This window comes from Chlorella variabilis (assembly GCF_000147415.1).
Source record: "Chlorella variabilis unplaced genomic scaffold CHLNCscaffold_8, whole genome shotgun sequence".
Taxonomy (NCBI): Eukaryota; Viridiplantae; Chlorophyta; class Trebouxiophyceae; order Chlorellales; family Chlorellaceae; genus Chlorella; species Chlorella variabilis.
In genome coordinates this window covers 327,305-338,349 of record NW_005435080.1, presented here as the reverse complement: position 1 = coordinate 338,349, position 11,045 = coordinate 327,305, and the positions used below count along the sequence as shown (strand labels likewise).

At 70.4% G+C, this 11,045-nt stretch overlaps 2 protein-coding genes across 2 annotated transcripts in view; one reads left to right on the top strand and one right to left on the bottom strand.

Annotated features, from left to right (window-relative positions):
• Positions 1–3,380: 3,380 nt before the first annotated feature.
• On the bottom strand, positions 3,381–4,250 carry CHLNCDRAFT_144754 (hypothetical protein; the record flags this gene model as incomplete). The annotated part of the gene is made up of 3 exons (XM_005848167.1): positions 3,381–3,606; positions 3,813–3,911; positions 4,135–4,250. The coding sequence occupies 3 exons, from the start codon at positions 4,248–4,250 to the stop codon at positions 3,381–3,383; spliced, it is 441 nt and encodes a 146-aa protein (XP_005848229.1).
• A 4,637-nt stretch (positions 4,251–8,887) lies between these two features.
• Positions 8,888–11,045, top strand: part of CHLNCDRAFT_57590 (hypothetical protein) — a gene marked incomplete at its 3' end in the record, with an annotated part of 4,020 nt that continues 1,862 nt past the window's right edge. The window contains exons 1-5 of the mRNA XM_005848358.1: positions 8,888–9,115; positions 9,216–9,314; positions 9,465–9,592; positions 9,740–10,595; positions 11,010–11,042. Coding sequence (XP_005848420.1) covers positions 9,071–9,115; positions 9,216–9,314; positions 9,465–9,592; positions 9,740–10,595; positions 11,010–11,042 — 1,161 coding nt within the window. The 5' untranslated portion in view covers positions 8,888–9,070. The remainder of the gene's footprint in view (positions 9,116–9,215; positions 9,315–9,464; positions 9,593–9,739; positions 10,596–11,009; positions 11,043–11,045) is intronic.

Below are 11,045 nucleotides of genomic sequence, written 5' to 3'. Positions count from 1 at the left end.
TGACCTGAGGAAAACAAGCTCTTCCAGCTATCCCAGTCGCCGAGTGGCTCTGGCTCGTGGTACGCTCCTCTGCCCTGGTTGTTGCCCTGGCTGCCTTGGCCGTCTGCCTGGCTGCTTGCCACGTCAGCCCATTGCCCAGCATGTGGCCACGCCGGCGCATGCCTTGATCATCATCATGATTGTTTTCTATCCCAACGATGAGCCTCGTTGGACGTCTGGATAGTGGTGATGATATTGCTAGGAGGACGTCCGGCTGCTGCTGCCGCCTGCCTGGGCATAATGCTTCCCACTCCTTCCCCCCTCCCTCTCTCCCGTTGAACGCCTCGCCCACTGCTTTCCCTGCTCCCCTTCCCCGGCCCCCCTGCAGACCAGGTCAAGACGGATGTGCCGGGGGCCGAGGCCGCCGAGCTGCGAAGCGCCCAGTGGCAGGTGGAGCGCGAGGTGCGCCAGCTGGCGCTTGCGTGGCACCGCCAGCTGGCGCCCGGTGTCTCCCCAGCTCCCTGCGCTCACGCATCGCCCTGATGCCCCCCCTGCCCGCCGCTCGCTAGCACGCACCTGCCTGCCGCGCCACAGCCGGTCCCAGGGCAGCTTGCCGCCCTGCCCCGCTTCCCCGCCCCCGCCTGCATGCACCGTGCCGCTGGCCGGCCCGCCGCCGTTGCGTGCACTCACCCCGCCGGGCTGCCCGCTGCCTGGCCTGCAGGGCAACGAGGGCGTGCAGCAGCAGCTGGCCCAGGGGGACAAGGAGGCCGAGGCGATCGAGGCGTCCAGGGTGGGTTGGGGTGGAGGGGTGGGGGGGGGCAGCATCGGGAGGTGCCCATGGGGCGGTCAACTCTCAGGGGAGCGATCCCTGCGCAGCGCTGCTGCCGCCCTCACCCCCTGACACGACATACATACCATGCGCGCGAATGTGCACACATGCGCACATGCACACAGACAGACACCCACACACGCATGCACACACACACACACACCGGGATGTGTGCAGGACAAGAGGGATCCAGACTACGACCCAGGCAACCCGGCAGAGGAGCGGGCAGAGGCGGAGCTCAGGGGTGGGTGCCGGGCAGGCTGCTGCCGCTGCTGCTGGCGGAGTGCCAGCCGCCGCCGCTGCTTGGGGAAGTGCCAGCTTCCGCCGCCGCTCGCTGCCAGGGGGAGTGCCAGCACACTTTCGGCGTGTGCCATCAGGGGTGGGATCCGCTGCTGCTGCTAGAAAGCGCATGGCGCCACAGCAGGGAGTGCATGGGGTGTGTGTTGGTAGCCGCGCAAGGACTAGTGGCGTGCGTCCCTCTGCAGCTTCTGCTGCCGCACTGCCTGCCCCTGCCGGCTCAGCACGGCTGCTGCTCTCCCGGGTTCGGATGCCGGGTGGCCTCACCTGCTGCTGCCTTAGCTGTTGCTGCCTTAGCTGCCTGCCAGGCCACCCCGCCCTGGGGCTGCTGTTGTTCTTCTGCTGCAGAGGATCGCTCCGATTTTTTTTTAGGGTCGTCTGCCTGCCTTCCTGGCACACACCTTAGCGCGGTCCTCGCAGGCTAAAGAGCACCAGCAGCCCCAGGGCGGTGTGGCATGGCAGCTCTGAAAAAGCAATTGCTGCAGTAACGGGGAGAGTGCAAGCTCGGCCTGGCGGTTTGCAGTGGGGAAGGAGGGGGGGGTGCCGCTAGGCAGGCCCGGTGCTGCCCATTCTTGAAGTGCTCGCTTTGCTCACTGCTCTTGCCCTCTTGCGTTGCCAGCGCCGTCGCCGTACCGTGGCGGAGAGTTCCTCGCCGTCGCCCCGGCTGCCGCGCTGGCGGAAGCGGGCATGCCTGTGAGCAGCGGCGGCGTTCGCTTGGGGGCGGGCTGCCGGCAGGCGGGGGTGGGCTGTAAGTTGAGTGGGCAGCTGGCGAGAGGGAGGTATCCCTGCAGGGAGGTATCCCTCCAGTGAACAAGGGGCTGCTGCCTTTCTCGAGTAGGTCCATGCCCTGCGCTCATCCGCCGAAGCGGCGTTTTTGCCTGCATTATCACCTGGCGCCCGCCCCCTGCCTGCCTGCAGGTGCGGGGGCCAAGTGAGGAGCGTTGGCGGGGGCTGGATCTGCTGACCGGCAGCAGCTAGCTGGGCTGCCGTGCCGAAGCCGAGCAAGGGAGCTGAAACCTGGCTTTGCCAGCTGAACAGAACCGCACATGCCGTGCCTGTGACTCTTGCAATTGCCAACCTGACCTTGCACAGGCAGCGCCTTGAGCTGCCAACAGGCAGCACATGCTGTAATCCGGGTCTGTTGGAATTGGGCCAGGGCATGGGAATCGGCAGCTGTCGCCGGCAGCCGCTCAGCGCTCCTGCCGTCGTGCCCTCTCCTCTCCCCGCATCCTGCTGCCACAGGCGACGACCAGGAGCGTGCTGGGCGAGAGCGGCAGAAGGGGCGGTTAGGCTCACCGCTGGCAGCCGCGGCGGCGGCGCAGGCTGAGGATGGAGAGCTGGGCGGTGCTTTGGAGGCGGCAGCAGCAGGCGGGCAGCCTGCCAGCCAAGCGGCTGTCATAGCCGAGGGGCAGGAGGCAGGGGCGCTGGTGATACCGGACACAGAGGATGAGGATGAAGGGCAGCAGGGGCTGGGGGCAGGCGGCGGCCAGCTGCCGCCGCCAGCGGAGCAGGAGGTGGAGAGGCTGATGGTACCAGCCACAGAGGGGGAGGAGGAGGGGGGGCAGTGCTTGGGCACACTGAGTGAGCACCTGGCGCCGTCACCAGCAGCCGCCGCTGGCAGCAACGCGGGAGCGAGCGGGAGCCGGCGCCGTCGTCCGGCGGCCAGCCGCCAGCAGCGGGAGCGGGCGCGGGGCGGCGAGGCGCGCGGCGGGCGGCGGGCCTTGTTTGCCATCTCTCCTGAATACTCGGGCCCTTATGATTTTGACGTGCACATGGAGCGCCTGGCTGGCGCAGACCCTTGCGAGGTCGGCGCCCAGCCAGAGGAGGAAAGGCTGGAGGCGCCGGCTGGTGGCAGGCCGGCGGCGGCGCGGGGCGGCGGGAGATCAGCGGCGGGTCAGGTGGGCGTCTGGAGCTTCCTGCCGCTGCCCAGCCAGCCGTGAGTAAATGCGGCAGGCCAGGGGGTAGTGGACAGGGGCCTGTGGCGCCTGGCCCGCTGTCCGTTTGCTTACCTGGTTGCTTCTGGCCTGCCTGCCTGCAGCGCGGCGGCGGCAGTGCGGGGCGTAGCAAGCGCAAGGGCGGCGCCGCAGCTCCCAGCTCAGTGGCCGACCGCAAGCGATGAATGGGTGGTGGGGGGCATCCAGGGCTGGAGCCTGCTGCTGGCTGAGAGCAGCAAGCACCCACTGCATCTCTTCCTTTGCCTTTCCGCTGTCTTGACATGTTTGGCAGAACCTTACACAGTGAAACACGACCGCACACGAGCCGGCCGCCCGGCCCGCTACAAGGCTTCCTGCTCAGCCGCCGCCGCCGCTGCCGCCGCCGCGGGCGGCAGGTGCTGCTGCTGCTTCTGCTGCTGCTGCTTCTGGGCCGCCTGCTGCTGCCGGCCGCTGGCCAGCAGCCGCCGCAGCATCCTCTGCCGCAGGTCGACCGCCACATCAGACTGCAGCTGCTTGTCGGGTGTGTTCAAGATGTAGGCATCGATGCCGCCCACCTTGTCTATGTCCCTGCATCAGGGAGGAGGGAAGAGGAGGGGCACGGCGCAGGGGCCAGCACAGGGTGCAGCGGGGTGAGCAGTTGTGGTGTGGTGGGCACAGAACCCAGCGCGCAGGCAAGCAACCAAGCTGGATCCGCAAAACCTAAACCAAATCAAGGGCTCACCCCTGCCACAAGTGGCAGGGGTGAGCCGCCCTTGTGCGCGTGCCCGCCGCACCTCAGCGCCGCGGCGGTGACGCGCAGGGGCACCATGCGCGCCAGGATGTGGCTGTACAGGCGCTTGTTGTGAGAGTTGGGCTTCCAGGTGCGCCGCGTCCTGCGGGGCAGGCGGGCCGCGGCGGGGCCGGAAGGGACGCGCACATGGCAAACGCGCTCGGCGGCGGCAGCGGGCAGGCAGCCGAGGCCACCGTGTGTGCACTGCCAGCAGCGGGCCACAGCATGCGCCCAGCTGCTCCGCCTCTCGCCCTTCCAAGGAAGAATGGAGGAAGCAAGGCATGGACACCAGGCAGGCCGCCTTCCGCACGCCAGGCGGCGCTCACTTGTTGCCGCCGTCTTCGCTAATCTGGTTGCCTGACAGCACCCTCCTGCCGGCATACAGCCCGCGTCGTGCCCTGTTGCAAACTGCGCGCGTGAGGCTGCCCAAGCCCAGCGGCATGGCTTCAGCTTCAGGTTCAGCCCAGACGATTGGCACGAGGCTGCAAGCGGGGGGCGTGGACGGTGCCCAGGCTGGCAATGGGTGTGCGGGCTTTGTGGTGCCTGCCTTGGCCGCCACCGGGGATGTGCAGGCGCCTCAAGGCCGCGTACTGCTGGTGGGGTTTTCCTGGCCTGCTGCGGGCCAACCTAATGCGCTCAGCCATCCAGGCCGGTTTACACCATCCATCCGCACATTTGGCAGAGCACCCGCACCCCTGTAGCCCCGCGTCCGCCTGCCCGCCCCTCTCGAACGCTCGCCATGGGGTGGATGTCCGGCGTGGTGGTGCAGGGCGTGGTGGCATTCGTTTTGCTGGGGTCCCTGAAGCGGGCGGGCGTCATCAAGTGCGCGCGCCTGCTTGCGGTCTCCGCTCGCAGCCCTGCTCTAGCCTTGCATTGCTTGGCCTGCTGCCAGCTGGTGCAGCACCTGGGAGCCACCTCAGAGCAGCCGAAATGCCGGGCGCAGCGTGCGACCCTTGCCCGCCCACCCGCCGCCGCTCCACCCGCCGCCTGCTCAAGCCCGCGGCGGCCGCGTCCCGCTGTGTGGGTGCAGGGTGGAGGCACGGGCCATTGAGAACCCGGGGGTGCGGTCCATCTTTGAGCAGGGGCTCGCCTTTGGCGAGTCTGTGGCGTCGGCAGGGGAGCGCATCATCCGAGAGTTCAAAAAGGCGAGCATGGGGGGAGTGGCTGCTTGCTGCTGGCTGTTGGATCGGAGCTGCTGCATCGATGCAGCGCATGGCATGACTCTTGCTTGCAATCTGAGGCCGCTGCTTCTGTGTTGCTGCAGGCGTGACCTCGTGGCTTCTACGCCCCGGCCGGCGTGCCATGTAGCCACAACTGCCAGCCGTTTTGCCACCTCGCCTGTAGCAGCCCCTGGCACGGCCCTGGCAGCATCAGATGTTGGGAGAAGTTTCCGCTGCCGCCACCGCTTCTCCCACTTGTCACACTAGGGGTGCCCAGCTGTGCTTGGGCGCGCCACCTGTTCGTTTTGTTCCCAGCACTTCCCGCAGCCGGCCCCCGCCCGCTGCTCATGTGTACATGTGTGCCTGGGCGCCGCCTCGCATCACGCTGCGGCTGCCGCCCCAGCCTCTCCTCTTCCCTCCGCCTCCCTCGCTCTCCTCTCCCAGCCTGTGCTCCTGCTCTGCCCCTCCCCTTCCACCTCTGGGCTGCGCCGCTAAACAGCTTCACTCACCTGCTATGTAAGGCGCCTGCCCCTCCGCGCCAGGTGCCGTCGCCCTTGCTATGGACAGTCAGCAGGAGCCCGGTGCATCAGTCACAAGTGAGAGTGTATTGTATTGCAGAGGGGAGGGATGTCACAGACGGGTCAGACCACACGGGTGGACGGGGCACATGCAATGCACGCGACGCCGGGCTGGCGGCTGCATGCCGGCGCCCTTCCATCAAGTCACCAGCCGCGCAGCATGCGCAGCGCGACGTCGTCGCACGCCACCTCCTGCTCCTTGCTGACCACCAGCGGGGTGGGCTCGTCGTAAAACAGGTCGTAGCCCTGCATGGGGGGGGAGGAAGAAAGGATGGCAGGGTAGGCGGTGGTGTGGTGGCGGGCACAAGACAGCCGACGGAGCCAAAGCAGGTGCTCACGAGCACCCCAGCCAAAGAGCAGGGAAGGCACGGCAGCAGAGCGACGCAACGAGGCGCGGCGTCTGCCGCAGACACCCCCTGCCGCCTGCCGCCGACCCGGCACGCAAGCAACACATAAAGCAAGGGCACGCAGGGTCATGCAGCCCCGCTGCAGGGGCATGCTGATGGCCCATCTGCCTGCTGAACCAACACGCCCGAAAAAATTAAAGGGGGAGATGACCGAGGCTGCAGGCTGCGGCTGCGGCCCATCTGCTGCAGCCCAGTCGCATGCGTAGGCACACGGCTGCGGGCGGGGCGGGGCACTCACGTGCTCATAGTCGTACTCATCCTGCAGCTGCACCATCACATCCTGCGGCTCCCACACGCGCTGCCCCTCGCTGCGGGCGCACACCTCCTCGGGAGTGCTGCGGGCAGGCAGGCAGGCAGGCGCACGCGGCGGGGCGTGTGACGGGCAGGCAGGCGGGCGGGAGGGCGGGGCTGGTGTGGTGCTGGGCTGCTGGCGCCAAGGCAGTGACCCAAGGGGCTGAGGCCTGGCGTTGAGGCAAGGCGCCCTGCCGTACCGCCTCGCCGTACTGCGCAATCCCGCGGCAGGGCTCGGCTGCGCCCTGCACCGGCTGGCCGGCTGGCCGCCTCTGGCAGCTGCCTGCCTGCCTGCTTGGGCTAGCTGCCTGGCTACACTAAGGCTGCACTGCTGGCTGCTCACATGGTGAGCGCTCGGAGGTCCATGGGCGCCTGGTGCTCCTCTGGCGGCGCCAGCTTGGCAGCCAGCGAGCCGCTCGTCGCCGCCAGCTGCGGGGGGCGCGCGGGCAGGACAGGGGCGGCGGCGCGTGGAGCACAGCCCTCGCGCAGGGCAGAGGGCAGGGCGCGCGAGGCGCCAGCGGGCGCAGCGGGCGCAGCGGCGAGCAGCATGGGAGGGCTCGCACACAAATGCCTGGCAGCAGACGGCCGGCGCAGCGGCGGCGGCCGGCCGGGGGCAGCCGCGGGGCAGCAGCACGCCGCACCCCATCTGTACCGCACCCCGCCTGCCCCGCGCCCACCTGTACCGGGAAGCGGAAGAGGGTGGGGTCGCGCACGCGGTGCACCCGCACCTGCACCTCCGCCCCCACATCCAGCGCCCCCCCCAGCTCCTCCCACTCCTCCTCGCAGCACGGCAGCAGCCCGTCATACTCCGCCCCAATGTCCACCTGCGCTCCCGGGGGGTGGTGTGCGTATGTGCGTATGCGTTGAGTGTGTGAATGTGTGTGGTTGAGAGGGCGGGGTGGGGGTCAGGTGGAGGGCCGGGCACCTGCCGGCAGGCTGGCAGGCCGGCAGGCTGGCCGCCGCCTTTTCTTGCACCACCCCCGGCGCCCTGCCAGGCACCCTGTGCCGCCCCCAGCCCCCGCTAAACGCCCCTCCACACTCCCCTCTCAACCCCCGCCGCCGCACCCCGCCGCACCTGCGCGCCGTGGTGCCAGATCTGGGCCACGACGGTGCCGCGCAGCGTGGCGCCCTCGCGCACCCCGCCCAGCGGCACCCGCCCCGCCGCATCCTCCCCCGAGTGCGCAAACACATCCAGGTCAACCAGCTCCTCCTGGGGCAACTTGCGCAGCCGCCGCTTCTCCGTGTTCCAGCCGTCTGCAGCAGGGAGGGGGCGGGCGGTGGCGGGCGGGTGTGGGACTCGCGGCTGCGAGCCAGCCCTCCCCACCGCATGCCCCCTACCCCAGCCCCTCACCCATGCCCAACGCCCCTCGACATGTGTGCCCGCTGCCCCAGGCCTGCTCACGCAGCCCATCACAGCGGGGAGGCTGCACCACCCACGCGGCTGCACCACACACGCAGCTGTACCACATTAGTAGCTGTACCACACGAGTAGCGGTACCACCCACCCGCGGGCTCCGTGAACCAATACTCCTCCGCCTCTGCATCCACGTCGTCCTCAAACAGCGCCTCCTCGTACGGCAGCCCGATGCGCCGCTCCAGCGGGCCCAGCTGCGGGTTGGGCACCGGGTTGTCGGGGTCGACCTGCGAGTTGTGTGGAGTAGGGAGGTAGGGGGGTAGGGTGGGAGGGTGGGAGGGGGGCAGGCGCAGGAGGTGAGCGGGCAGGCGGGTGATGAAAGGGAGGAGGTATGTGCATGTATGAAGGGCCCTGGGTGGGCCAGGTGTCGGTGGGCGTGGGTGGCGAGGAGTGGGGGAAGCGTGGGTCCGCATGTGTGGTGCACCGGCGGCAGCGCATGCACCTCCCGTTGACCCCCTTTCCACCCGCCTTTCCACCCCACTTTCCACCTCCTACTGCCCACCGTGATGTAGTCGTCCTCGTCTGGCGCTGCGGCTGGGTCCCGCAGCTCGCGCCGCTCGTTGGTAACGCGGCACGGCGGCAGGCGGCGGCCGGGAGGCGGCGGTGGCTGCTCGGCACCTGCGGCGGGGCGGGGCGGCACGGCCGCGGGGGCCGTTGGCGGGGAGGCAGGCGGGTGCAGCGGAAGGGCCCAGGGTGTGGCGCTTGCTGCGGATGGCGCGGCAGCAAACAGCAGGCTAGCCGGGGCGATGCGGCATTGCGTAGGCGGCAAGGGAGGCGGCGGCGGCGGCGCCACGCGAGGGGTGGTGCATGCGCATTGTGCCTGCCCCATCCCGTGCGCGCTGTCCAGTCCCGTGAGCCCCACCTGGGCCCCTCCTGCGGCCTCCGCACGACGAAGTGGTCACTGCATGTGGCCGGGCTGCACTGCAAGGTCCCCCTGAGGGCCTGCCCGAGGTGCTGGCGATGGCTACAAGCGTCTGTGCGGCGCTCAGCCGCATGGCTGGCCCCCTCCCGGCTGTCGCAAAGGCCAGCTGTGCGAGCGTGCGTGTGGAGGGCCGAGGTACCGCCTGCAAGGGATGGTAGTGAATGAGATAGCGCAGGGCGACGGAGACGTCGGGGGTGTGCTGCTCCGAGAGAAGAAGGTCCGTGCCACTGTGTCAAGGCCGCGCTGCCTGTCCTGGAATGGTTGGGCTCCTGCTTTCAATTCTCGTGAAAGGCCCGCTTGTCAGCGACTCGCTGCAGGCAGCACGCTTTCAACTGGCCGCGCATCTGTTTCAGGCCTTCGAAACTCGGCACCTGCCAACCTCGCCTCTGCACCTAGGTTCCCAAGCGCCCTCCCAGGAACCTGTTTGGGCGGCAGCCAGGGCTCTAGCCCTCCAGCAAGTGGCGGCAGCTCCGCCCCGCCGGGAGGCCGCATGGAGGCTCCTCTCAACGGCGGGGATTTGGAAGCGGTAGCTCAGGTAGGAACGCACGCCAAACCTCTCTCTGCTCGGCCTGCCGCTTCGCGTGCCGTGTTGCCTCCGCGCTCACGCTCCTCCCTCTCGCTCTTGCTCCCACCAGAACGGGATGATGGGCCTCTCTGACACCGAGCCAGAAGTGCCGGCGCTGCGGCTGCGCCTGCTGTGCCCCCACGCGCTGGTGCCGGCGCTCATCGGCAAGGTACGGGCGCGGCGGGTCGCGGCGCGCATGCCGGAGCCGCGCCGCGCCCACCTTGCCCCCTGCACGCCTCCGCTGGGCCCTTGGGCGTTCCAGCAGCAGGCCTGCTGGGGGCTGAGCGCCGCCGCGCCACCGCCGCCGCCGCTGCTGCAGAAGGGGGAGAATGTCAAGCGCATACGGCGGGAGAGCGGCGCCACGCTGTCGGTCGCCGACCCAGTGTTGGGATGCGACGAGCGGGTGGTGCACATCATGGGGGAGAGGCAAGCACAGCCTCTGGAGCCGTGCGCAGGCCGCTGCCGCTTGCGGCCGAGCCCAGCCCCATGCCTCGCCGCCTGCCGCTTCCCCTCCTATGTTGCCGGCCCCGCCTGGCTGCTGTGTGCTGCCCCTGAGCGTTGCGCTGGCACTTGCCCGCCTCCCGGGTGCTGCAGCGTGGAGGCAGCGGCCAGCAGCAGCGCGGCGGACGCCCTGTGCGGCGTCTTTGCCAGCATATGCAGCCTGCAGCAGGCGCGGAGAGGGGAGGCGCCGCCGCCGTCGCCGCCCGCGGCCTCGCCGCCGCCCGCCTCCCCCAGGAGCGCCGCCGGCGGCGAGGAGGGCCCCGGCCCCGGCCCCGGCGGCGGCGGCAGCGTGGCCGACGGCGGCGGCGGCGGCGGCGGCGGCTCCTCCGCGGCCTCCACGGCGGGCGACCACAGCGCAGCGGGCAGCGCCGGGCACGCCGCCGCAGCCGCCTCCCTGCCTCAGCGATCGGTGGAGGCGCGGCTGCTGGTGGACAGCAGCGTGGTGGGGTTCCTGGTGGGGAGAGGAGGAGCCACCATCAAAGACACGATGGCGCGGTCGGGAGCGGGGGTGCGCATCCTGCCCAAGGCCGAGCTCCCCGCCTGCGCCTGCCTGGGCGACGAGGTGGTGCGGGTGGTGGGCAGCTGCGAGGCGGCGTGCGCCGCGCTGCGCCTGCTGGCAAGCCAGATCAAGGCGCACGTGCTGCGGCACGGCCCGCCGCCGCCCTCGCCGTCCTACCCCGGCGCGCCGGGCGCGCTGCCGCCGCTCATGCTGGGCCAGGCCGGCCACCACCACCCGGACGTCGCCTTCCTGCACCCCTCGCTGGCCGCCGCCGCCTTCTACCCGCCGCCGGCGTCCCCCGCGGGCCTGCCGCCGCCGCCCGCCTTCTCCGGCGCCGCCGTGGAGGTCACCTTCCGGCTGCTGGCGCCCACCAACCGCACCGGCAACATCATCGGCAAGGGCGGCGAGCACGTGCGGCGGGTGCGGACCGAGACGGGGGCGCGCATCAAGGTGCGGCGTCGGCAGGCTGGAGGGGGGGGCCGGCAGGCAGGGATGGCAGGCAGGCAGGCAGGCTGGAGGAGGGTTCGGCAGGCAGGGATGGCAGGCAGGCAGGCAGGCGTGTGGGGGTGGCGCGTAGGCTGGCGGGCAGGGGGTGTCGGCTCGCGGCGCGAAGAAGGGAAAGCGCGGCGGCCTGGGCTGGGCTTGCAGAGCTGCGGTGCCCGCTGTGCCGGGCCGGCGGGGGAGCAGGGGCGGGGCAGCTGCCTGCCGGCGCCCGCGGCGTCCCTGCCCCGCATCCCTCCTGCCGCCCTGTGGCGCGGCTTCCTCTCCCATACCCCTGCACCCTCCCTGCCCTGCCTGCTCCGCGTTCCCTCACCCGCCTGCACCCGTGCCCGCCGGCAACCTGCCCCCTTCGCCGCGCCGCAGGTGTTTGACCCCGCGCCCGGCAGCGAGGAGCGAGTG